We start from the raw sequence: 27,286 nt of genomic DNA on the forward strand, positions 1-27,286 counted from the left end.
ATGGCTGCTGCATTCCGGCCATCACAACCAGACCCAGACCTGGAAAAACAGACCACCATGTCCTGGGTGAACTTCCCCAGCAGCCTCTTCTCTGGTGTCATTGGCCAGCATCGCCCACTGCTCAACCAATCCCAAGCCAAAGGACCAGTCAGGACCTGCCCTCTGGAGCTGGGGAAAAACCCAGAGGAAGGCTGCTGAACAGATGACAGAAGTCTGGACCTCTGGTATTTATTAGCAGTGACACTCTGGGCAGTTGGAAGGTGGGTGAATTTTACCCTCTTCTTTTTGAGATCATACTATCTAAATTTTCTGTATCACACCTTGACTTTTCTTTTAATAATGCAAAAGGAATCAAAGTCATTATTTGAGAGACAGAAACAGAAAAAGAGAAGCTTCAGCACCTGGAAAATTCAGAATAACTGGTGTTGCTTTATGAGCCGCCTAGCACTGCTTACCTCTAGAGCCTTTGCCCAGGGGTTAGTGGTGATAATGTATCAGAATCCCTCTAACCCCTTAAACTCCACTCCTGCTGCACAACTAAAGTCCTACGAAAATGAGGCTGGTTTGGGCAATCTTGTTGCGGCCCAAACTTGGAGCTCTCTCCCCTAGGCGGCTCCACTTGGAAACAATGGCTGGGTTTGCAACAATCTCTCTCTCAAGCAGATAGACAGGAAATTCCAAAACCGCAGCCAGAAGGATTGAGGGTAGATCCCTGTGAACACTACAGTAAACATCATACGAAACCTTCCAGGCACTAGGGGCCTTTCAGGAGGTGGGGGATCGGTAACTCCTCCAGAGAAAATACGCTTTCCTTGAGCAGGGTCGCAGAGGGGCAGGGAGAATTCAGGAGGTTGTTCAAGTCCAAAGACAAGGTCAACACGTCCAGAGACAGCTGTTGCCTGCTTGCCGAGCCTCATGCATGAGCGTCTCCTTACCCCCTCCCAGTAGCCCCGTGAGGTGGGGATGCTTGTCCCCATTCTCCAGAGGAGCAAGCCAAGCCTCAGAGAGGCGAAGTCATTTGCTGCCAAGATCCCAAAGCCGAGTGGTGGCAGAGCCAGGCTGAGTCAGGCTCACCAGCTCGCCACAGGGCTGGGCTGGACTCCGCTATTGCTCAGCCCGCCTGGGCCATGATCAAAGTCAAGATTTCTCTCCCACTCCAACCTGGGGACCGACCCTGGTAGATGCCATGACCTCCAGCAATCTGGTGACACACACAGGCAAACTGCTACTGACTTATGCCTCCCCCCCAAAACTGGTGTTCTTCCCACAGACCCGGAAACCTCGCCCGGCACTGCCCCCTTCAGATCCGTAGACAAGCGCTGTCCAACCAACAGAAGTTTCTGTGATGGTGATGGAAATGTTCTGTAGCTGCACTATCAAATGTGATAGCCACTGGTCCCGTGGGATCATTGATCACCTGAAAGTGACCAGGTCGAGAAACGAATTTTGAAGGCATTGAATTTTAATTAAGGGTCTATTTCAGTCACCTGAGGTGACTACTGGCTACAGTATTAGCACAACCCTGGACCCTCCATCACCTAGACCCCGTCCCAACAGAGCTCAAAATTCCAATTAATCCCTCCTTCTTCTCTGGCCTCAGCCCCTCCTGCTCAGCATGCCGTGAGCCAGGATTTTCAGTCTCCACGCCTCGCATGTGCTGTTTACCATGCTTGGTAAACCTCACCCCTCCCCTGCACCCCACCATCTGTCTCATTGCTACTCCTACTCCAGGTCTCTGCTCAGATGTCTCCTCCTCCAGGAAGCCCTCCCTGCCTCTCAGGCTGAGTGAGGCACCCCTTTGGGCTCTCCCAGCCCCCTAGGCTCCTCCATCCCTGTGCTGATTACTCTGGATCATCATTGCCTGGGGGTGGGCCTGCTCCCCCCAACACAGACACAGAACTGTGAGCCCCGCTGTGGGCTGAGGACAAAGCAAGAGCTGTCTCAGTCACCACTGTGTCTGCAGCACCACCCAGCACAGTGCTGAGCATAGGGAGTGGGTGTGGGAATGAATGAATGAATTGATGAATGAATGAATGAATGAATGAATGGTGGATGCTTTTGAAAAACTGTGCTAAAAGCTTTAAAGTGAGCCAGCCACAGGTCAGGTCCCATCTCCACCTACTGGCAGACTCGCCTCCTTCCTCGAGCCTCGGTTTCCTCATCTGTGAAATGGGCGCACTTACGTGAGGTGGATGTTGGATGAGGCAGCTGTGTTGGGACTCCCTCCCGTTGTGATCACTGCTGTTGTTCCCGACAGTCACACCGGCTGGGAAGAAGAGGTTCAAGGGGATTAAGGGAGGAGTCCGGGGAAGCCCCAGGAAGGTCCCCAAGTCACCCTGGAAAACTGGTTCAACCAGTGTCTGCGCCCATCCCAGAGAGCACAGGTGAAGCCTCTGGAGCCTGTAGAAAGGGGGTGCTGGGGCTCAGCCAGGCTTGGCCATGTCCGGAAGTCACCCCCAGGATCCCCACTGAGGTGGCCCACTTCAGACAGCCAGGGCCCAGCTCTCCAGCCCTGTCAGCAACTCCACAGGACACCAAGATGGAGACTCCTAAGAGGGCCCAATGCCACTTCTCCAAGGGCCTCCTGCTCTCAGGTAAGGAGGAACACTCCGGGGCTGCGGAGGGATGGTGGGACTCAGCCCAGCGGCTGCGGTGTCCTCTTGGAGTACGGGAAAGATTGCCAGGGAAGAAGAAATTATTAGAGTTATTAGGGTAAGATGGGGGGGGGAGGGTGTTGAGCTGTAGAATCACAGCCCCATACCTAATTTTGCCTATGGAATTTTCTAGAATATCAGGACCAAGAGGACAAGAATTTTGTTTGTTTGTGGTTTTTTGGGGAGGTGTTTTGTTCTTTTGTCCTATTTGCAATATCATACATCATCACCAAACTGCTGCTACAGTGTTCACACCGGTTACTGCAAACTCAAACCCTAGGGAAAACCATTCCTGGGAATTTACTTAGGTCAGGGTTGGGCTGCCTGGTACAAGGCCAGACCATCACGAGGACAGGAATTTATTCATATTTGTTTCCCTGAGATATCCCCCGTGCCTAGAAATCTAGGGAATTTTAGACAGATCCTATATAATTGGTACTGCAGTATAAATAATAGGCGTTCTGTAAGTATTGGTTAGATGGACGGATGAATGAATTCAGAGTCCACCTGTTTCGAGGCAGACCACACAGCATCTCAGGGCAGAAAAATCTGCTGGACCAATGGGATAAGAAATCGGTGGCTTTCATATCTGGGCTCCCACTCCTGAACCCAGGGCAGACATCACTCATCGATCCCAGCCCTGAACAGCACTCGGAGTCCTTGTCCCCAGATGAGGACATACAGGGAGGAAACTGCTATGGTCCGTGTCCAACGCTTCTGATCTCAGGCCACCCCTGTAACTCTCCACAGCTTCAGTGCTGGCCCTCTGGATCCCCCAAGGCACCTGGGCTGCCCTCCGCATCCAGAAGATTCCAGAGCATCCTCAAAAGGACGAGAACCTTCTCCTGTCCGTCCAGGGCATCCCGGGCGCCTTCCAGGACTTCAACTGGTACCTGGGGGAGGAGACCAACGGTGGCACGATGCTATTCACCTACTTCCCCGACCTCCAGCGGCCCCAGAGGGACGGCAGCGCCATGGGGCAGCGTGACATCGTTGGCTTCCCCAATGGCTCCATGCTGCTGCATCGCGTCCAGCCCACCGACAGCGGCACCTACCAGGTAGCCATCACCATCAATCCTGAGTGGACCATGAGGGCCAAGACCGAGGTCCGGGTGGCCGGTGAGTGTTGCGCCGCTGCGGGAGGAAGCGGGTAGGCTCGTGCAGCCTGACGCCCGCCACGGGCCAGGACCTGCGCAAATGCCGCGTCACGTGGTTCTCACTCCTCCGTTCAACCCATACCGATCGAGCACCTGCGTGCCGGGCCCTGAAGACACCGTGTGCCCCTCACACGCGTTAACCGATCAAATGTCTATTGAATGTCATCCTCGTGCCAGACGCTGGAGAACGCGCCATCTCCCGTACTGCACACAGGCATTAACTAATGAACTATTTATCGAGCTCCTACTGTGTGCGCGGTCCTAAGGGCTATACTGCGTTTCTCAGCTTTCGCGTCCGTTAGTCAAGAATTTATTGATGAATCCGCTCTGGGCAAAGTGCTAGAGATGGGGTGGCGGACAGGAGCAACAGCCAACATTTCTCGGGCATTTGTCACTTGGGCCCGCTTACTCCAGAGCACAGCTTCTCAACCAGGGCATGACTAACATCTTAGACTGGCTGATTTTTTGTAGTCGGGGGCGGCTCTGGGCACTGCGGGTACTTAGCCATATCTCTGCCCTCTACCCACTAGAGGCCAGTGGCACTCGCCCTGTTGTGACAACCAAAATTGTCTCCAGACATTACCAAACGTCACCCTGGTTGAGAACCCCGGCCCTATATTAACTCCTTTGTATCTCGAAAAACAAAATAGAACAAAACAAAAAACGTATGAGGGGCACCTGGCCGGCTCAGTCGGAAGAGCATGCGACTCTTGGTCTCGGGGTCATGAGTTTGAGCCACACACTGTGTACAGAGCTTACTTAAAAATAAATAAATAAGCTTTAAAATTAAATAGGGGTGGGGGCACCTGCATGGCTTAGTCGGCTGAGCGTCTGACTTCAGCTCAGGTCCTGATCTTGGGGTCCTGGAATCCAGCCCTGTGTCAGGCTCCCTGCTCAGCGGGGAGTCTGCTTGTCCCTCTGACACCCCCCCCACTTGTGTGTGCTGTCTCGCTCTCTCTCGCTCAGATAAATAAATAAAATCTTTAAAATTAAATCAAATTTAAAAACCCTAAGAAATGTGATATGCCATTTACATCTCCATAGTGCTGGGGGAATAAAATAACCTCTCAACCTCCCAGCAGACCTGCTCCTTAACAATCGTGTCCCCAGAGGACTCTGATCACCCCATTTCCTCTGTGATTTTCAGAATGTGCTCTGATGTGTCACATTCCAAACATGTCTCAGTAGGAGAGGAATTCTTCAAAGGGAGACAGTGAAAACATACTTGTCCCTTTATCATCCAGCATCGACCACGGGGGCGGGGGGGGCGCACAGTAGGTTCTCAGTTAATGTTTGTTGAATAAAGAAATAAATGAAAACTTTCTCTCCCTCTCTCTCTCTCTCTCTTTTTTTTTTTTTTTTGAAGAGAGAGAGTGGAGGTGTGGGTAGAGGGAGAGAGAAAATCTCGAGCAGACTCCCCCCTCGAGCGCGGAGCCTGAATTGGGGCTCGATCTTATGACCGTGAGATCATGAGCTGAGCTGAAATCAAGAGTCAGACACTTAACTCACTGAGCCACCCGGGTGCCCCTGAAAGAAAACTTTCAAAATCAAAAACACCATGAGGCAGGCACCATTATTGTCTTCATTTTACAGTTGGGGAAACTGAGTCACCGGGCATGGTAGAGCTGGGATTTGATCACAGGAAGTCACAATACCAGAGTCTGGGAGCTTAACCACTTCCTCTCTAAGCAGAGAAAGGGGGGGGGATAATCTCCTTACCTTCATTCATATGTGGGATGCTGATAATGAGCATGTAAATAATAAATTAAGATCATATTTCAGACACATTCACAGTAATAGTTATCGCTAACATTATTTGGCATTTATTACATGCCAACTGTATGTATAATTCATTTACTCCTCACTGCAGCCCTGTGAGGTGAGTAATATTATCGGACTCATTTTACAGATGAGGAAACTGAGGCACAGAGAGGTTATAATTTGCCCAGTTTAAAAAAAAATTAAACAGGGCGATGTGATCTAAGATGGGAGGTCATCAGGGAGGCCTTGCCAAAGAAATGACATTTGAGCAGAGGAAAGGAAGGGAGCCCTGCAGGCTCCTGAGGGACAGAGTTCCTGGCAGAGGGAACAGTAAGGGCGAAGGCCCTGAGGCAAGACTAGCTTAGTGTGTCCGAAGCATAGAGACAGAACGCCGTGGCTATAAGGCAGCGAGCAAGTTGGGTGTCAGGAGTTGAGGTCTGAGAGGCACACAGGGGCCAGGCTTGTTGGCCGTGGGGCGACTGAAAAAAGCCACTAGAGGGTTTTTAACAGAGCACTGATCTGATTCACAGTTGAACCCAGCCACAGTTGAGTGTGGGCTGAATCTCCATTCTATCCAGAAAGAAGCTGAGGCTCGGGTGGTTTAAGGCATGCCCCGAATATTAGGCATCCAGACATCGAATCGGCGACGGGGTTGGCATTCGAGTGCAGGGCCGCCTGATGAGACCCACAGCTTCCTCTGCAGTCACTAAACAGCTCATTCACTTGTTCCTTCAGCAAAGCTTCCCCCAGTGCCTCTTCCTCAAGGTCACCTCTGCGTCTGGACTGTCCTGGGCCCTGCTGGGGACACAGTGCAGACTGAGACAGCTCTGGCCCTCCCGAGGCTCACAGCCCAGCGGGGGAGACTGCTATTAACTAATAATCACAAAATAGATCATTGTGCATAGTGCAGGGACCATGAAGGAAAGGCGCGTGCGGGGATGATGAGAGTGTAAATCGGGGGTTAGCTGGGAGGTTGCCCTGGGAAGGCGATCCTTCCACAAAGCTTGAATGATGACTGGCAGTTATAAGTAGAGGGGAAAGGAGCTTTGGGAGGTGTTCAAGCAGAAGGTTTGGTCTGTGCAAAGGGCCTGTGGCACGAAGCTGTAGGGCTCATGAACTGAGCTGGCAGGAGACAGGCATGACTGAGGCAAAAGAGGAGAAGGGCATCCTCGGAGGCCAGTGCAGCAGGATATACTGAAGCCAAGGCTCAGGTTGTGAGGACAGAAGCTCTCTGCAACTGACTCACAGTGTAGGGAGCCTTGTAGGACACCAGGGTAGCCCCTGGGATGGGGGCTCCAGGAGCCCTGGGTTCACAGCTGTCTCCTCAGAGCCTAGAACAGCGCCAGACACACTGTTGAATAAATGAATGGGTGGGGGGCCCTTCAGAGCCATGGGCAATAGAAGTGCTCAGAAAGGCAAGTGCCCCCTCCTCCCCCAGAGGGCGCCATCTCCGGCCTCCTCTCTGCTCAGGGATTCTCCTCTTGGAGGCCAGGGATTCCTGCCAGGCCTGAGCTGGGTGTCAGCCCAGGCTTCTTTGCATACTCTGAACCTCCTCTTCCAAAATGCAGAGCTAGAAAGAAAGAGTGCTGGAGAGACAGACAGACCAAGATAGAATCTAGTCAGTCCGGGGCGCCAAGGGGTCTCAGTCTGTTGAGCATTTGACTCTTGGTTTCTGCTCAGGTCGTGATCTCGGGGTTGTGGGATTGAGCCCCGCATTGGGCTCCATGCTGGGGTGGGGGGGCGAGTCTGTTTGTCCCTCTCCCTCTGCTCCCTGCCCCCCCAACTCATGCTCTCTCTCCCGCACTTTCTCTCTCAAGTAAATGAATAAACAAAATCTTTAAAAATAATAATCTGGGGCGCCTGGGTGGCTCAGTCGTTAAGCGTCTGCCTTTGGCTCAGGGCGTGATCCCGGTGTTCTGGGATCGAGCCCCACATCAGGCTCCTCTGCTGGGAGCCTGCTTCTTCCTCTCCCACTCCCCCTGCTTGTGTTCCCTCTCTCGCTGGGGGTCTCTCTCTCTCTCAAATAAACAAATAAAAGGAAAGAAAGGAAAGAAGAAAGAAAGAAAGAAAGAAAGAAAGAAAGAAAGAAAGAAAGAAAGAAAGAAAGAAAAAATATTAATAATCTGGTTGGTCCAACGTGGCCTGTGGTTTCCTTCGCCTTGAGTGAAGGGTCCACTCCTTGTCCAAGGGGGGGGGGGGTGAAGTAGGACAGACAAGATGGGGAGCCTGATGCCGGGGGATCACGGCAGAGAAGATGAGCAAGGACTCAACACCTGCTCTCCTCGTAGTCATCATCACAAATATATCTATTATGGATTTGTCCACCACCGATCCCCGGTGCAGAGCGGTGCTTAGCGCACGTTAGGTACTCCGTAAATCCTCGTCACTCCATCTTCCACCTGTGAGCACCTCTAAGCCAAGCGCTTTGCTGACCTCACTTCATTCCATTCCCGCAAGACCCCCGGCAGGCCCTGGGATGATCCCCATTTTACAGAAGGGCAACCAAACAGAGACCCAGAGCCCCCTCCCCCCCCCTGCACGGCTGGGCAAAGCAGGAAGCGAGATCCCTCCTGGGTCTGAGTTCATGTCCCTGGCCCTCGGCCCCCTGGCTTTTTCCCAGCCCCGGTGGAATCCACTCCCTCGTGAGAAATGCCTTGGCTTCCAGAGGGCTGAGCACAGGCAGCAGGGAAGCAGAGTGATTCAGCAAAAGGAAGAGCAAAGGAAAAGGCGAGGCAGTGAGGCATAGGGCTGGGCGCGTTCTCATGTCAGGGTGGGTCACCTCAGCAGCCAGGTCATTTCTATTCAGGGACAGCTGTGGTCCCACATCCAGTTCCCCCAGGGGGGTGGAGGGGGGATGGACGTGGCTGGGAGCTCTTCCTCCTGTGTCCCGGGTAATTCCCACGCTTAACTCTCTCAATCATGAGGGGATTTGGTGTGCCTTTGGTGGCCAGAATAGGAGCCAAGCCCAGATGGAATGTACAGAAAAGGGCTTAATAAAGGGCATTGCAGGCTCGCAGGACCCCAAGGAGGCTGGGAACCAGAAACAAGGTGTAAACTGCTTGCAGAATTCTCCTGCCAGAGCTAGCATTGCCCAAGTGTCAGGCCTGGGTCCAGAACCCTTGCCTGGTGGGGGTTGGGGGCACAGGGAAGCTGCATTCATTCAACAAACATCTATTGAGCACCTTCTGTGTACCAGGCACTGAGTGTACAGAAGGAACAGACAGAGATCTCTGCCCTCGTAGAGTTTATCTGTTGGTGGCCACGTCCCTGACCAGGGGACCTGGGTCACATGACCTGCGCCATGGGAAAAGACGCTAAGGAAGCAAGTGTCTGGGAGAACTCCCAAAGGGGAGGATTCACAGGCTTAGGGCAGACTGAAAACACAAGAAAGGCCCAGGACACATAGGTCCCCAGTGTACTGAGGAGGAAACAGAGGCTCAGAGAGGTCCCACAGCCAGTGAGCTGCCCAAACCAGGCTCAGAAGCCAGAGTGGGATCATGGTCATTGACAGCTGGTGTCTGTTCTCCCATAAATCCAGTTGAGGGGACTTGGGGGCCTTCAAGCAACCCTGCGCGGGCTCCTCAAAGCTTTCTGGGCCCTCTGACACCCCAGGCAGTTAATGACAGAGCCCAGCACCCCCTTACCAAACACGTGCAGAGGGCTTCGCACACATGTCTCCTTTGTGTCCTCCTTGCCACGGCAAGATGATCCCCGTTACACAGACAGAGAAACTGAGGCACAGAGAGTTTAAGTAACTTGCCCAGGTCACCCAGCTAAGGGACAGCAGGTGCGGACTTGAACCCAGGCTGGCGGGCTCAGGGGCCACACTTTGAGGACTTCATTCTGCCTCATCACTAACAACCATTAACTGGCCGGTGTCATGGGCTTATATGACCTTTAATCAAATCACACCTTTCGGAGCCTCTGTTTCCCCCAAATATCTGTAAAATGGCAGCAATCACACCTCCCACCATGGATCATTGTGAGGACTGGCTGGCAAATCCATGTGACGCTGTGGAAATCAACCAAGTCCAACCAATGAGAAAAGCAAAGGCTATTTACTCCGAGCTTGCTGTAGTAGGGGAGTCGGCCCCTGGCACTTGCATTTGTGCAGAGGCTCAAAGGCAGGCAGAGGGTTGGGAAAGCTTCAGAGTGGAAAAAAGAGAAGGCTTCAGCTGGGCCCTGATTGGAGGTTGTTGGCACCGGGAAGCTGGAGGCGACCAGTTAGGGGGCATATTTGGCTTTCTCGGGAGCTGGTCCTAAGTTAGAAGCAGGGACAAAGATTGGGAAAGCTGTTGGTTATTAATCAAGTCCTGGCCATTTAGGGCCAGTTCTTCCAGAAGTTACTGTTTGTCTTCCTGGATTGTCACTGGAGATAGCAATCTGGCTTCCCGCAAGTCTGACTCAAAGCAGGCTGGCGTCGTGCGCTGTTCGTAAGAGGGTTGGTCTTCTAGGCAGCTCGCTGCAGGTTGTGGATCGGAATTCTATTTTTATATACAGACTGGCCATTGTCTGCTTTTATAATGGTCTCTCAAAGCACTTTCTCAGATGTGTTTGTATCTACTCAAAGATACACATGGATAAATAATATGGCCCACGGAAGAAGACCCAGATGATTCTCTGTTCTTAGAACTGAGGATGGGTGGTCCCAGTGCCCAGTAAAGAGAAAAGCCAAAAAGAAACCTTTCAGTCCCGGAAGAAGAAAAGGAATGTGGGGCTCTGTTCTAGTTACTTTTTTGGTGCAGAACAAACTCAGTGATACAGAACAGCAACCAGTTTATTATGGTCACGATTTCTGGAATCTGGAATTCAGACAAGGCACAGCAAAGATGGGGCCTCAGATGAGAAGACCCAAAGGGCTGGGACTGGCTCACATGCTGGAGGCTGGAATCATCCAGAGGTGTCTTCACTCAGATACGGGGAGGCTCACCCTGGCTGGAAACTAAGCTGGGGCTATCCACCAGATCTTCGTCACGTGGTCTCTCCAATGTGACTGCTTGGGCTTCCTCACAACATGGAGACTGGGCTCTTAGAGGGAGCAAGGGGAGAGCAAGTGTTCCAAGAGACCAAAGCAGAAACTCCGTGGCTTCTTCTGACCCAGCCTTGGAAGGCACACAGCATCACTTACATTGTATCGTTTTGATTACAACTGAGCCACTGAGATTAGCCAAGATTCAAGGGAGGGGTGTTAGATCCTTCTACCAGATAAAAGAATGGCAAGATCGTATCACAGAAGAGATCTTGTCGCAATCGACTTTGAAAAAGACCGGGATTCACAGGCTCCCTCTTTTCAAGTTCATGGTCTATGATAAAAGGCAGAAAATATAACAAGTTCTAAAAAGAGGACACTTTAATCATGTGATTGGGGCAGGGTTCTTGCTACAGCAACAGAAACCGCTTCTAGCTGATTTAAGCGGAAAAATAGATTCAAGGATCCTGAACAACTCAGAGATTCTCCAGGGAACCAAGGAACCAAGCAGGGAACCAAGCTTGGGAGGTGTTGCGTGTTAAATGCTGTCCCCTCAAAAAAGACACTGAGTCTGAACCCTCAGCACATCAGAATATAACCTTACTTAGAAGTAGCATCTTTATAGAGGGAATCAAGTTAAAATGAGGTCGCTAGCTTCAGCCCTAATCCAATATGACTGGTATCCTTATAAAATGGGGAAATTCAGACACGGAATGTTGTATGTGAACTTGCGGGGGGTTCCAATGTTAGCGGCGATGTTCGACACCATACTCTAAGGCACCTTTGCATGAACTGTCCATGCATGGAGGCTGCAAAGGAAGCTGGGAAATGTCTTTATTTCTGCCCGGCTCCAGTTCAGGGTTGTCTTTCCAAGGGAGAAGGAGACATGATTAAGGCCTTCAGAGCAGCAAGATGACTCCATGGTTCCAAAGCCTCACAAGCCCGCAGCTTGCAGAACGAGGGATTCCTTCCCCTACCCCCTCTGGACTACACCCCTTCACTTCACTCTGATTGGACCAACCTGAACCAATCAGGAAGGCCAAAGGAATGCAGAGCGCTGATTGGCTTAGGTCTGAAGGGCTGCCCTTCCTGATGCAGTCACTGTGACAAGGGGTGGAATATATTAGCTAAGGGAGACCACCCAGAGCTGGAGGCGAGATCCATCCCTCCTGAAGGGCTGCAGGCTTCACAATGGTGGAGGGGTGGAAGGAGCTGAGGAGACACCCACATGTCTGTAGCTGGGGCCCAGGGGTGCAGGAGTACCTGGCTCCTGGGATCCCAAACAGACCAGGTTTGGCCATTTTGCAGACAAAATCGAAAGGCAGAGAGAAGAGGGGTGGTGAAACAAGAAAGGAATATATTTCAGTGAAGCCAACCCCGGGAAGACAGCAGGCTAGCACCTCAAAGACTGTTTCCAAAGTGCTGAAGATACTTCAAGGTTTACTAAGGAAAAGGTGGGACAAAGGTCAGTGGATACATGCAGGTGGGCAGTAAAGGTCAGGTCAGTCATTGTCTTGGGGTCAGTCAGGAGGGCTCTTGCTGGCTCAGAGCGGTCCCTACTGCTTGAGGGGGTAGTTTCAGCTCCCATCACAGGATGCCTTGCACGCAGTGTCTTTTCCATGAGTTAAGAGACAAGCTGGAAAGAAGCACTTAATAATTAGCAAGCACAGACTGAGGTTAGAATGGAGGTAGTTGAAGTGCTCTTTTTATTTATTTATTTATTTATTTATTTATTTATTTGAGAGAGAAAGTGTGCGTGCAAGCAGGGGGAGGGGCAAGGGAGAGAGAGAGAGAATATCAAGCAGACCCCCTGCTGATCAGGGAGCCCAAGGTGGGGCTCGATCTCACGACCCTGAGATCGCGACCTGAGTCAAAAATCCAGAGTCAACACTTAACGGACTGAGCCCCCCAGGCGCCCCTGAAGCTCTCTTTCATATCCTGTCTACCAACACGAATCAACGAATTGCAAAATTAAGAGAGTAAGCTATGAAGGAAATGCCTATCGGGAGTCTCCTTGGCCTGGGATTGTCAGAGAAGGCTTCCAGAAGGAGCTGGGAATGGAAAAGTGAGCAGGAGTTATATACCGTGTGTGGAGAAGAGCATGCCAGGCAGAGGGAACAGCATTGGCACAGGCTGGGTGGCCCAGAGAGTGAGGAAGGGAGCTGTGGGTGATGGAACTCTGTGGGTGGACAGGGCTGCAGGGACCAGTGCAAGCAGATCCAGGAGAAGGGGCTCTGGATGCTGTAAGAAGACTGGACAACAGGGTCGGGGTGGAGCAGACAGGAAGCTGGGCAGGGGGCTCCTTGAGTCAGCCAACCTGGCCTCGGGCCCGCCGAGTCACTCACAGAAGCCACTGAATTTCCACTTGCTGTTGTGGGGATTCAAAAATGTAGAAGGTGGGGGCACCCGGCTGGCTCAGTCGGTAAAACACGCGACTCTTGATCTCCGGGTCTTGAGTTCAAGCCCCGTGTTGGGTGTGAAGCCTACTTTAAAATAAATAAATAAATAATAAAAAGGTAGAAGGTGCAGAAGTTGCTAAGTTCCAGTGTCTGGAAGAGGGGCTGCCTTCTATCCTCTGCCCAAATGAGACCCCTCTGGGCCTTGGTGTTCACATCTGCAAAATGGGCCTGACTTAGCCACCTCCCCAGGCTGTGGGGGCAACGACCACATAGGCTCAGACACAGCCTATCCTCTTCCTCCCCGTGAGAAGAGTACATTTTAAAATGGGTTTCAGGGGCACCTGGGTGGCACAGTGGTTAAGCGTCTGCCTTCGGCTCAGGGTGTGATCCTGGCGTTATGGTATCGAGCCCCACATCAGGCTCCTCCGCTGTGAGCCTGCTTCTTCCTCTCCCACTCCCCCTGCTTGTGTTCCCTCTCTCACTGTCTGTCTCTATCCCGTCGAATAAATAAATAAAATCTTTAAAAAAATTTTTAAAAATTAAAAAAAAAATGGGTTTCAGACACTTTGAACCGATAAACTTTTAGGGAAATGGATGAACTGGGCAAATATTGATTGATTTAATTACACACACACACACACAAATACCTATATATATGTATACATATGTCTATATGGTGACACTCTAGTCCATTTGGAAATACCGGTCTTCACTCCAGTCATGCAGAGCCTGGTACAGTTCCTTCCCATCCTTCAGGGGCTCCTGGGACACAGGCCCTTCCTTTGGAAGCCACACAGAGTGGTCATTAGGAGCTCAGGTGGCCCAGGTGTAATCCCAGCACTGCACCTCCTGTGAGCCCTTGGGCAGGTCAGCTCACCTCTCTGTGCCTCAGTTTACTCATCTTTAAAATGGCACAGATCCTACTTTGTTGGATAATTGAAAGAAGTGTGTGTGTGTGTGTGTGTGTGTGTGTGTACAAACACATTCGATATTCACAACGACCCTACAAGGTAGATACTCTTATTGTCCCCATTTCACAGATGGGAAGAGACACGGAGAGGTCGAGAAATCTGCCCAGGGACTTGAACCCCAGCATTCTGACCTCAGAGTCTACAAGCTTAGCTGACAAGAAGGGTTGGGATATAACAGGTGTTCAGCTTGATACTAAAGGCTGGAGGTCCTCGTGGTGGGGGTAGGAAGTCAGGTAGGCTTTGTCCCAAACCTGGCAGGTAGTGTTTGAGAACCCCACGCATCGAGACCCTATGGCCCCCACAAAACAGGGCCTGGAACCGCATCCTTTCCCTAGAAGGATGGAGGTGTCAGTCAACTGAGGCGAGAAAAAGCAGGCAGGTGGGGTGAGGTGAGGGAGTGTGTCGGGAGATAGGTTTCAGATGTGCCAAAGATGGGAGGAAATCTTGGGGAAGCAGAGATTGTGAGGTGGGGTGAGCCGAGGAGCTCCATCCGGGGACGTTGAGTTTCACGTGCAGCAGAATCAACCGGACAGTTGGATGTCCAGCTCTGAAAAGCAGGAGAAAGCTCTAGGCTGGGAAAGGAAAGTGCACATGAGTGCTCTCTGGACAGTCACTGATGCAGGGGTGAGGGGAGTGGGGAGACCCTTCCAGGACATCTCACAGGCCTCTCTTTCTCTCTCGTACCCCTCAGAAAAGCTGAAGGAGCTGCCCATTACACAGCTGCCCGTGAGTGCTGGGATCATGGCCGCCATCCTGATCGGGTCCCTTGCTTCCGGGTCCCTCTTCATCGGGTGCGTTGCCCATCTCCTGTTAACAAGAGGCTGGAGGGGCCAGAGCCACAGGTACAGGGGCCCCAGGCCTCTCTCTCCTTCCCTCTGTCCTCTTCCCCACCCCTTGGGTCCCACACATTGATTCTTCCATGAGTCATGTCATCCGACTCACACCCAATCTCATCAAATCTCGGAACTCTTGAGGTGAAAACGACCTTCTACCCTGTATTAGACAGAATCCTGCACTGCAAGGAACAGAAACCCTACCTTTGAATGGGCTTACGAAAAAGTAGAAAGTTTTTCTGGCGCTGCATGGCCGGATCCGGGGCCTCGATTTTGTCAGGAGACTCCTCCATACACCCCTCGACTCTGCTTTCTCTGGTGGCCTCCTTCTCAGGCAGGAGGGTGGCGTGATAAGCTGGCTCCCAGTAGCCCCAGGCTCCCATCCACAGAGGGAAGGCCGCACCGGCTCCCAACACGTCCAACAGAAGCCCCGCGGCTGCTGCCCACTGGCTTAACTCAAATCGCATGTCCTTACACAGACCGACCACTGCGGCCAAGTGCTGGAATACCCTGATTGGCCAAACCTGGGCCATTTGCAGAGCTCCGGAGTCAGAGAACAGCCCAGCTCCACGTGACTAAAGGGATTCAGAGTGGGGAGGGCCTCCCCCCCCCAAAAAAAAACCACAAAAAAGCAAAACAAAACAAAACCAAAAAAAAACAACAACAACAGACACTATTGCCAAAGAACCGGAGTGGACAGAGGACGGGCAGAGGCCTCGGATGGTGCCGACTTCTGTTTGGGGGAGAAAGGCAGGGGCCTATTTTCCTCCAAGAAATGGTCTATTCGTGGAAAATTCGTTCCTTGTGAGATCAGCTTCTTCAGAACTTTGTCTCCTGACTTGGGTTCTGAGCTGCTTGCAAATGTGCCATTTTGCTGCTCTCCCTAATTCCCGGGGAAATGGAGGCAACAACCTTTTCTCCTCCACCTCCTCTTTCATTTTTGCAACTTTTCTCTAAGTCTGAAATATTTCCAAAGACAAATTCCTTTTCCTATTCTCTTTGTAGCCTTCTGACTGTGGCAAGAGAATATCTCGATCTGGTTCTAGTCAGCCTTTAAGGTCCTTCTAACACTCGCTAGCTTTTCCCGAGAGAAAACCAAGAACCCTGTCAAGCCCTAGATTTAACCCATTGTTTGGCTTTCCTTCATTTTCCCCGTCACTTTCTACTTACGTCTGGTTTCATTACAATATGGCAGCTTCTGACTGTGTCCTGCTTCTGCTCTCGCCCCCACAGTCTGTTCCGCATTCAGCAGCCAGAAAGATCCAGTGAAAATTAGTCAGCTTGGGTCCCTCAGAGTCAAGGCCAAACTCTTCACCATGGACACAAGACCTAGCTTGACCTGCTGCCCCCCTCTGACCTCACCTCTCCTCCCTCTCTCCCTCACACTCTCTGCCCCAGCCATATTCTTCTCTTTGCTGTTCCTTTGCTGTTCCTGCTCCTGCCCCAGGGCCTTTGCACAGACTGTTAGAACTCTCTTCCCATGATTTCTGCAAAGCTGGTCCCCTTGCTTGCACCAGGCCTTTGCTCAAATGTCGCCTTCTCCATGAGGCCCCCCACACCATCCTACTTGAAACTGCACCCACACCGCCTCCACCCTCTGCCTCTTTCCATCCTCATTTTCCTATAGCACTTTTCACTCCCTGGCATTCTACTGCCAGTCATTTTTTGGACTTCTCTCTCTCTCTCTCTCTCTCTCTCTCTCTCTTTCCTAGAGTGCCCACTCCAGGAAGCCAGGGGTCTTTGTCTGTCTTGTTCTCATCTGTGTCCCCAGTGGCTTCAACAGGACCCAGCCCATGGTCCACATTCTGTAAATACATGTTTAGTGAATTAATGAATTTGCGGCAGTGATGTCAAGTGTACTTTTTAAATAAATGTATTCAAATGAGCTGATGCAAAGAAAAATGTTAAGGAAATCATGAAACAGGTGGCTGGAGCAGACTCATTAAGATGGTCTGCCTAAATAGTGACATTAGGGAAATGCTACTCATTGGCATACGGTGGTGGCTGGGGAAACTGAGGAAGGGCTCCGTGGCTGGAGGTTATGGGAGAAGAGGCGGGGCTAGGGCAGGTCTTGACCTAGTTCACTCTGTAGCAGGCACCATCTCTCTCTGATGGACCGATGGGCTCTCCAGTTTCTCTGAGTCTCTCTCCACCCACCCGAGCGGCTTACTGCACTAATATTGGTTCTCTCCCTGCGTCCCCAGGATGACACCCGCAGAGAAGCCAGAGGCCCGCCCCAATCACAATGCTGGTAAGCCAGAGGTCCCCGTGGGTGGCTACTGGCCCTCCTCCCGGCTCCTTCCTCTTCTCCAGCCAGCCACATGCACCCTCGCCTTCTCCCACTAGGGGTCTCCCAATCACTTGCCCCATCCAGACCTCTCTGGGGCCCCCCAGACTCAGCGCACAGATTCCGAGTACATCAGCACTCACCCCAAACCTGCTTTTCCTCCTCTTCTCAGTGGCTGGCACATCCAGTCCTGGTGGTTCCACTCCCGGGTCCCCACACCCAGCTCCCTGCTGGGCTCCCCGCCTCCAGGCTGGCCTCCACCCCATCCCCAGGCAGAGTGCCTCTAAAACCCTCGCCCTGTCACTCCTCTGCTCAGAGGCCCTCCATAGCTCCCCAGGGTCCTTAGGACAAGTCAGGCTCCTTAACATGGCTCTCTAGACCCCCATAAACTGGTCCCCACTGTCTTTCCTGGCTTCATCTCCCACATGTAACATTCCCACCCTCAAAAACAAAACAATATAAAATAAACTACATATATATATAATCCAGGCAGACCAAATATATCACAGCTCCTCAAACATGGCAGGCTACCTCCCACCAGCCACTCCCTCCTGCTTTTGCATAGCTCTCGCTTCTCTTTCCAGTCTCAGATGTCCCCTCCTCCAGGAAGCCCTCCCTGACTCCCATCCAGGAGCCCTCTGGGCTCCCCCACTCAGCCCTACCCACTCTGGGTCATCCCTATCTGGGGACAGATCTGTCACCCCCACTGGACTGTGAGCCCCGGGAGGGCAGGGCCAGGGCTACCTGAGTCTCTGCTGTGTCCCCAGCACAGGGCTGGGCAAGGAGAGGGATTTGCACAAACGTTAGCTGAATAAATGACCACTGACAGCAGCCAGCATGGGCCTGTGGGCTGCGTGTCAGCCAGCTCCTCCCTCCCTTGTCCTCTGCTTCAGGTGACCAGAACATCTATGAAGTGATGCCGTCTCCGACCTTTCCGGTGTCTCTGCCCGGTGACACGGGGTCCATGAGCACCTCCATGGTGAGTCCCACCCCCTTTGGGTCCTAGCACCTTGTCCCACAAGGTCGGAGTCTCTGCCCGGTGACACAGGGTCCATGAGCACCTCCATGGTGAGTCCCACCCCCTTTGGCTCCTAGCACCTTGTCCCACACTTGGGGAACACGACTCAGCCCCCGGGGTGCTCCCTACTTCAAAACCACCAGGAAAAGAGACTGGAAGGACACAACATAAGGAGCATTTGTCCCTGGGCCATGGAGGCTGGTGGGGGGGGTATTTTCTCTCTTCCCCTTGTCCGTAGTTTCTACACTGAGCAGATATTCTCTTTATAATCGGGTGGGAAGGGATGATAATAAGAAGAATTCAAATGAATAAGAGGAGAAATTTTAAAAACCGAGAGGAAAAGCTTGGAGCCACAGGCGTGCACGGGAGGTGGAGGGTTCAAGGGGGTCATTGTCAGAACACCGGCCACGCCACCCGCAGACTCAGGAAGGGGTGATGGGGACTTGGAATCCGGGTCTGTCCTCACAGTAAAGGTCAAAGTCGGGAGGGTGTCGGGATGCCAGGGGCCTGGCTCACCGGTGCTCTTCCCTTGCAGCCCCTGCCCCAGCAGCGGCCGGAGCCAGAGAACCACCCCTACCAGGTGTGGAGCTGGGGCGCGGGAGGGGTCCTGATGGGCAAGTGGGTGGGGCCGTCCTCACCGACCTTCCACCAGCTCTCAGGGTCTGTAGCTCCCTGGGAAGCACAGCACAGCCTCTCCCCTCCCGGAGTTGTACCTTCCTCCTTCTTAGACGCATTCCAAGGCTGCGTATTTGTACAAGAGGAAACGGAGCCCAGAGAGGGAAGGCCCCCGCCCAGGGTCACACAGCAGGCCAGGGCCCAAGTCGGACCCCCCTGCAGGGGCCTCTTCCTGGGCCTGGGTCCCAGCCCCTCTCTGTCCCCACCTGTCTGCCCCTGGATCTCTGTGTCTGTGTGTCTGTCTACTTTTCTCTGCATTTCCCTACACCTCTCAGGGTGTCTACTGCTCTTGTTCTCATTCTCTGGCTCCCCACGTCCTCTTATCTTTCCCTCTCTCTCTTCGCCCATCTTTGTTTCTTGATGTCTCTCTCATTCTCTCTCCTTTTCTGTGCTCCTGTCCCTCCCATCTCTCCATCCCCATAGCTCTGTGTCCTCTCCTTTCTCTGGCCCTCCCGGTGCCCAGTGCCTCCCCCTTCCACCATTCTCTCCGGATGTGTTCTCCCCGCATCCCTCAGCCTCTGCCTGGCTCCCCCAACCCCGACTCTGACCCCCACCCACAATCCCCTCTTCCCTTCCCCCCCAGGACCTGCTGAACCCCGACCCTGCCCCTTACTGCCAGCTCATGCCAACCCCCTGAAGAGGTCCCAGGCTACTGGAAGAGTGAAAGCCTCAGCCCTCCCCGGAGGGCCTGATGCCCCCAGAGAAGCCACACCAGAGACCCCACAGGACCAGGCCACCACAGCCTGGGGGCCGACAAGGCGGATTCAAATGAGGACTCAGCACGGCATCGGGCCCGGGGGCAAGAGCTCATGATGGGCCCAGCTCCTCTCTGACCCTCTGAGTATATAACCCGCCCTCAAGTCTGGTCCATCCAGCAAGCTGGCCTGGGCCTCATGCCTGGGAAAGGTAGGCTCTTACCTTCTAACCCAAAGTACCCCACACACACACTGGATATCTGGGGACGAGGAGGGTGGTCTCAGGCCTGCCTCAAGCCAGACCTCACAGTCTCCTACTTGCTGGGCTCTTGTCGGCCCACAGGGCCCCACCCCTGCTCCCTCCTGGTCCTTGGAGCCCCTTCCCCTGGGGACAAGGCAGCCCCCCCCCCACCACATAGGCCCCAAAGGATAAAGCACATGGCCGGGGGGCCGGCCTCCCAGGCCTGTGGCCCCCAGTGACAGTCCTGGCCAGTGACCATAGCTGTCAGACCCCTTCCCTACTCAAGATTCAGTCTCTCCACACCTATGGCCAATTTCTGCCCGTCGCCCCCTACTCTGAATCTTACCAAGGCCCTGAGGGCAGCCGCTCCCTTCCCTACCCCCACCCAACTCCGACCCCCACTCCCACCCCCAACCCAAATGTGGGCCCAGTCTGTTGCCCCTTAATTTATTCACGCATTCGGCATAAGTAAGCCATGTGTTTTGCACAGTGCTGGATCCTGCAGCTTTGGGAGGGAACAAAACAGACAAAAACCATTCTCCTAGAGGAACGCTGTGGCGGAGGAGAGAGTCAGCAATCAAAGTAACTAACATACATGGCGTGCTGGGTGGTGATAAGAAGAGGAGGGGAAATGAAGAGAGAAGGGGGTTGGGAGTGTGGAGGACTGTGATTTTAGATAGGAAGAGCAGAGTAGGCCTCGCAGAGAAGGTGACAATGAGCAAAGACCTAAAGGAGGAGAGATTGGAAGCCATGTAGGGATCTGGAGGGAGAACATTCCAGGCAGAGGATGTGGCAAGTGCAAAGGCCCTGAGGCAGGAGCATGCCTGGGGAGTTCAAGCAGCAGCAAAGAGGCCAGGATGGTGGGAGCAGAGAAAGGAAGGGGGAAAGGGTGGGAGGTGAGGTCAGGGAGATGGGGAGCAGCAGACGGTGCAGGGCCCAGAGTCCCCCCACATAAGTCACATCAGACTGTTGCTTTTGCTCAGGGAGCTGAAAATAAAGACTGTGTGGCAGGCTGAATAAAGTTGTCTATGTGCTAATGCCCATGAATGTTACCTTACGCGGCAAAAGGGACTCGGCAGGTGTGACTGGGTGAAGGATCCTGAGATGGGGAGAATATCCTGGATGAGCCCACTGGGCCCGAAATAGAATCACAAGGGTCTTTGTGAATGGGACCCTGGGGAGAGAGAGTCAGTGAAGGAGTTGTAAGAAAGGAGGCAGAGATTGGAGGGATACTGGGCTTTGAAGATGGAAGAAGGGCGCCAAAACCAAGGCCCCACAGAGTTAGAGTGACGTGATGGGAGAAAGATTTCATGGGTCCTTGCTGGCTTTGGAGACCCAAGGAGGCCACGAGCAGAGCCCAGAAGCTGGAAAGGGCAAGAACACAGATTCTCCCCTAGAACCTCCAGAAAGCAGCCCAGCCCCGCCGACACCTTGATTTGGGCCCAGTGAGACCCATTTCGGACTTCTGACCTCCAGAACTGTAAGCGAATAAATCCGTATTGTTTTAAGCCGCGGCGCACTTGTGGCAACTTGTTACAGCAGCCACGGGAAGTTAATAGGATGAGGAAGAATTCGCAGGAAGGGAAGTTGCATCTCTTGCTGACTCAGTATGCAAGTACTCCCTGTAATTTCTCCAGCCCCAGACCTCTCAGGACACCCTGATCTCCTGGGCCCCTGATCTCTGGCTTCTGAGAAGGTCAACCAGGTCAAGGCATGGGCAAGGTTAGCCGCTCCAGTGCAGAGTATTTGCCTGCCTTCCTCTCCTCTTCTCCAGCAGCCCCCTCATCAAACCCCAGTATCTGTTCTCTCCTTTTCCTCAGTAATAGAGTTTTGAACCAAGTGTGTGCCTCCTGAGCATAAAAACTACATTTCCCAGATTGCCTTGCAGCTCAACATGGCCATGTGACTAATTCCTGGCCAATGGGATGTGAGCAGAAGTGATAGCTGCACACAGTCCTCAAATCACAGCCTTAAAGGGAGAGCGTTTCCCCTTCCCAGAGGCTGAAGATGTGGTGGTGAGAGCCATCTGGGATCCCAGGGACGGGGTGCACAGAGCCAGGTTAGAGAGAGCTGGGGCAGGGACAGCAACCGGGACAGAGCCACCACACCAGGTTAGATAAGTTACCTGAGAGAGAAGGACTCCTCTCTTGTGCAAGCTACAATTACTTTGGGATTCTTTGCATCCACCTCCTTCTAGATCTTCATTAATACAACCCCCACCTTTGAGATGACAGTATTTTTTCAAGAGTGAGCTCTCTGAGTCTGACTGATTGCTCACTTAGCATCAAACCTGATATGGACTGAATTACGTCCCCCAAAATGTGTATGTTGAAGCCCTAACCCTCCCTGTGACTGTATTTGAAGATACGACCTTTAAAAATGGAGGGGACACAGCAAAGCATGCAGGCTTTTAAAAGCTTTCACCCAGAAGTGACACTCCCACTCACATCGCCTGGGCCAAAGGAAGGCACATGATACAATCTAATGTCAAGAGCACTGGGCAGGTGCAATGCTACCATGTATTCAGAACAGGGGAGGGGCGCCTGGCACAGCAGTTAAGCATCTGCCTTCGGCTCAGGGCGTGATCCCGGTGTTCTGGGATCGAGCCCCACATCAGGCTCCTCCGCTATGAGCCTGCTTCTTCCTCTCCCACTCCCCCTGCTTGTGTTCCCTCTCTCGCTGGTTGTCTCTACCTCTGTCGAATAAATAAATAAAATCTTAAAAAAAAAAAAAAAAGAACAGGGGAAACGGGTGTGGCTCAGTTGGTTAAGCGTCTGCCTTCGGCTCAGGTCATGATCTCAGGGTCCTGGGATCGAGTCCCGAGTCAGGCTCCCTGCTCAGCAGAGAGTCTGCTTCTCCCTCTACCCCTCCCTCTGCTCATGCTCTCTCTCTCGCTCTCTCTCTCATACTCTCTCTTTCTCAAATAAATAAATAAAATCTAAAAAAAAAAACAGAATAGAGAAAACCAATATGTAGGAACAGCCTGATCATTACACCATCATGACTCACACCAGAGCACACATTCTCAACCACCATGTCTCCCTGAAAGAACTTCAGGAAGACCTGCTCTCCTCCACCTCTTCATTCAATGACTCACTCATTCATTCATCCAGCAGCTGCCGGACTAGGGTAATAGGCACGGCTGGGGGAAGAAATGCACGGAACCAAAAGACATTTAGAACAAAACATTGACAGAATTTGGTCCTGGGTTAGATGTCGGGGATGGCGGAGAAGGGTGTGTCATTCATCAGCTCAACAAACATTTATTGATCACCTGCTGTGTGCAGTTCTAGGCTCTGAGGAGACAGTCAAGGACAAAACAGAGATCTTTGCCCTCAGACAACTGACAACAAATGGCATCAAACATAATTTCCAAGGGAAATGAAGGAGAATGAGCAGGTGCTGAGAAAGCCAGGGTGCTCCCCCCCACCCCCGCCCTGTGCCTGGCTTGCCAACGGGAAGCAGGGGCAATGGCAGCATTCACAGAGCGAGAGGGCCAGGTTTGCAAGGAGGGAAAACGTGTCCACACGAAAACTGGTACACACATGTTCACAGTGCTGCTCCTAATAGCCAAAAAGGAAAACCACCCAAACGTCCATCCGCGGATGAATGGAGAAACAAAACGTGGTGTTTCCAGACAGTGGGATAGAATCCGGCCATAAATAAGGACCGAAGTACCGAACCCCACGACAACGTGGATGAACCTGGAGAACAGGACGCTGAGTGAAAGCAGCCAGACACAAAAAGTACGTACTGTCTGATTTCATTGATGGGAAATGTCCAGAACAGACAAATCCATAGAGACAGGAAGCAGCTGAGTGGTTGCCAGGAGCTGGGGCGGGGGGGGTGGGACAGGGTTTCTTTTGGGGGTGATGGAAATGTTCTCAAATCGATCGTGGGGATGGTGGCAAAACCCTATGAACATAGTAAAAACACTGAATTGTACACTTTAAATGGGTGAATTGTCTGGTATGTGAACTGTATTTCAATAAAACCAAGAAAGAGAAGGGAGGGAGGGAGGGAGGAAGGAGGGAAGGTAGAGGGCAGGTTTGGGAGGTCAGTTGTGAATTCATTTCGGTATATTGGCAGAAGGCAGCTGGAGACCCGGGGGTGGGGTGAATATGGGTGCACTCTGCAGCGTGGTCGCCCCAGAAATGTCATCTTTTATCGCTGGTTGGGATTTAAGTTGATTGGGTCCATCCTTTCTGCCAGAATTGCAGGCAGGGCCCGTGTCAAGGAAGAGCCAGCAGGGGGCAGCAGAGGGCCACGCAGACCCGCAGGCAAGCGCTCTGGCAGCTCGGGAGGACCTCCCCACCCCACCTCGGTGCCTGTCCTCGGCCTCTGCCCCTTTGTTTACCCTTCTGAGAACCCAGAGAATGCACCCAGCTACCCAGGCCCAAAACCGGGGTGCCTCCTTCCCTCAGGGAGGGGCAAACCCTGGAACCCACCTCCTAGGCCTCCTGAGCTTGGGATCTCTACAGCCCAACCCTGGGCCAGGTCAGTTCTCTGCATCACCTTCCCAGCCTCCTACCTAGTCTCCTGCCCCGTCCTATCCTCCCACCGCAAGACAGCCCAAGGGATCTTTCTAAATCCCAAACTCAGTCCTGTCCCTCCCTGCTTAGAATCATCCATGGCTCCCCAGTGCCCTTAAATTCCAGGCTTCTCACCATAGGCTGCAAATCCCTGGGAGGTCTGGCTCCTGGAGGCCCCTCAGCCTCCCTCTCAGCACTCCTGACCCTGATCCCCAACCCTGTGGTCTGTGGTCTATCATCCACCAGACTGAACTGCTTCCAGGACTTCCACATTCCCTCCCTGCTCCCTGCACTGGGAGCATGCCCACAGGCACAGTGTTCCACCCTGCCAGCCCCACCCCTCCTCATCTTCCCGGTCTCAGCTAGACACTGCTTCCCCCAGGAAGCCCTCCCTGACCCTCAGGCTGGGTCAGGTCCTTCTCCCGAGTTCCTCCATCTCAGCCCTGACCACTCTGGGTGGTCACTGTCTAGAGATTTGTCTCGCCACTAGACTATAAGCCCCGGAAGGGCAGGGCCAACCAAGGCTGCCTGGGTCAGGGATGGGTCCCAGCACCACCGAGCGCGGCAGGCACAGGGCAAAGGCTCGAGGAACTTACGTGGGTTAAGCGAATGTGTGCGGATTCGCATTATCTATATATCCTTCCCTTCCTGTGCCTGGCAGTCCCCACTTGTGCATCAACAGACACTCACTGAGCAGCGGCAGGACACCCAGCTCTGTTGAATGAGCCCCCCCACCCCCCGCCCCGGGCGAGCCCCTGCTCTCGGGAAGCCGGCCGTCGAGGGGCAGGCAACGGAACCTGCCAGGCACTGCACTGGGTGCTTCATGTTTATCAACTTACTTGATCCTCACCACGGTTTTGTGAGGGAAGTGCCAAGACCATTCCCATTTCACAGATGAGAAAACTGAGGCACAAAAAATTCAGGTCACACGGGGTATAAAACGGACACAGGGAATAGAACTAAGTCTTTCTAACACCCGCTTTCTCCTCTACTCATCCCAGTCCGTAAAGAAGGACCAAACGTAACCCACGGCCACTACCATGTTGGGGTCCGCGTGTCCAAGCGGAGGGGTCTGCCTTCCACACGAGGGCCCGTGGAGAGGGCTCTGCTCACCCCGAGGAGAGAGGCATCGCCGAGGGGGTAACTTGAGGCACTGGGTGAAGTGTTTGGCCCAATCTGGAAAAGACCAGTGTCCTCGGCTGGGACGAGGAGCCCCCCAGTCCTTCACTCTCTCCACCCAAGCTCTGCCCCCCAAGGCTTAGTGCGGACCCCCACTCCCTTCCTCCGAATCCCGGGCACCACCAGATTCTCAGGGCTGTGGCTCCTCGTTATACAAATGAGGAAGTGGCTGTCTGGGGAAGGAAATGGGCTGGCCCACGACCAAGACTGATTATGATTCATGGGGAAAACCCTTCCCTCCCGAGCTCAACCCCTTTGCTGGCAGAGGGCATTGCCCTCTGAAAGAGTCCGTCTGACAGGCCCAGGAGGGTGGAGGTGGGCTGGCTGCAGGGGTGTAGCCCCCCATGGCCATGCAGGCCTCTCCGTGTACCTGGAGGCCAGTGGGGAGTCCATGAGTTTGGGGGGGGCGGGGTTCTTTATCTGCTAAATGCCCTGGGGTTGCATAGATTTAACTGGAGGATAGCGTCCCACTGCGGGAGTCAACATTTCAAAATAGCAAACCTTCCTGGATCCTGCCACGGGGAAATTTTCAGGGAGCAGGCGACTCTTGATCTCGGGGTCATGAGTTCGAGCCCCACGTGGGGCGGAGAGATGACTTAAAAAAGATATCTTAAAAAAAAAAAGAAAGAAAGAAAGAAAGAAAGAAAATTATGCCCCAGTGAAGCTAAGAAAGAGCTGATGTTTATGAGACTGGAAATCTGAATACTGACTAGGTATTTGAAGATATTAAGGAAGTGTTTCCTGTTCATCTTATTTTCACATGTTAGGTGAAAGATACAGGCTGAGGTATCTAGGAATAAGATGATAAGCGGCCTGGAAGTTGCTTTCAGATACCGTAGGTCAGGGGTGGATGGGGGAAGGGAGGCAAGATTGGAGGGAGCTGGGGGACAGGCAGGGAGGCATTGCTCTCCCCTCTACTTTTGATGAGTGTGTGGAATTTGGAAATTTTCCAGAATAAAAAGTTATTTTTTAAAAATTTTATTAAGTTGTTTTTACCTAACTCTAAGTCCAAATCCACTCCCTTTCCATAGTCCCAATGGATAAAATGAGGCTCAGAGAGAGAAAGGACAACTAGCCAGTTTCCCGCCCGGGCCCTTCTGGACCTTTGGGGGCCCCCAAGAATGCTGGCACTCTCTCTCCACTCCCCTCCACCTCCCTAACTCCAGAAAAGCCCAGCTTCTCACACTTCCCAACCCAGCCCCCTGCAGCCCCTCATTCCAGATGTAGATCCTTCTCTTCTGTCGCTCATTGGCTCTCTTACCCCAAGCTGGGCCTTACTATCACCCCACTCACCTCTAATGGGCCACCTTGCATCTGAAATCCTACTCCCTAGGTCCCCTGCTCCGTCTGTAACTACCTCTTCCCATGGCACCCTCCCTCACTCAGCTCCAGCCACACCAGCCACCTTGCTGTCCTCACACTCACCAAAGACCTTCCTGCCTCAGGGCCTTTGCACTTGCTGTGCCCGCTGCCCAAAACACCCTTCCCCCAGATGTTTGCAGGCCCCATGTCACCTCTTCAGAAAGGCCCTCCCTGACCTCCCTAGCTAAAAGAACAACAACACCCGTCACTGCTATCCTCTGGCCCTACTTTATTTTTTTATAGCAGTTATCTCTCCTTGACATGATAGGCCGTATCATTTTTTTTGATTAGTGTTCCTCTCCCTCCAATAGGATTACGCCCCACAAGGAAAGGGATGTTGTCTGCATCCCCAGCACAGCCCTGCAGATAGTTGGCGCTCAATAAATATTTGTCGAATGATTAAAGGACTTGGCAACCACGCCCCCTCCCCGGGTGCAGGAGGTGAGAGGGAGAGAATGGGGGCTGGGAATCTGGGCAGAGGGAAGAGGCCGTGCAAAGGTGTGAGGCTCGCTCCTCCAATCCACCTGCCCCCCCCCCCCCCCCCCCCCCCCCC

The 27,286-nt window shown here is 52.9% G+C and overlaps 1 protein-coding gene and 1 non-coding gene across 2 annotated transcripts; one reads left to right on the top strand and one right to left on the bottom strand.

The window, feature by feature from the left end:
* Nucleotides 1-20,007, top strand: CEACAM19 (CEA cell adhesion molecule 19). The gene is given in 9 exon segments (XM_040634422.1): nt 1-147; nt 2,531-2,594; nt 3,405-3,773; nt 14,603-14,753; nt 16,457-16,540; nt 16,949-16,995; nt 17,925-18,043; nt 18,600-18,629; nt 19,308-20,007. Coding segments are annotated over 9 exon segments (1,065 nt in total). The 3' UTR covers nt 19,362-20,007.
* Nucleotides 2,857-2,998, bottom strand: LOC121103596. The gene has a single exon (XR_005835843.1).
* Nucleotides 20,008-27,286: the final 7,279 nt, after the last annotated feature.

Source organism: Ursus maritimus, unplaced genomic scaffold (assembly GCF_017311325.1).
Source record: "Ursus maritimus isolate PB19 unplaced genomic scaffold, ASM1731132v1 scaffold_19, whole genome shotgun sequence".
Taxonomy (NCBI): domain Eukaryota; kingdom Metazoa; phylum Chordata; class Mammalia; order Carnivora; family Ursidae; genus Ursus; species Ursus maritimus.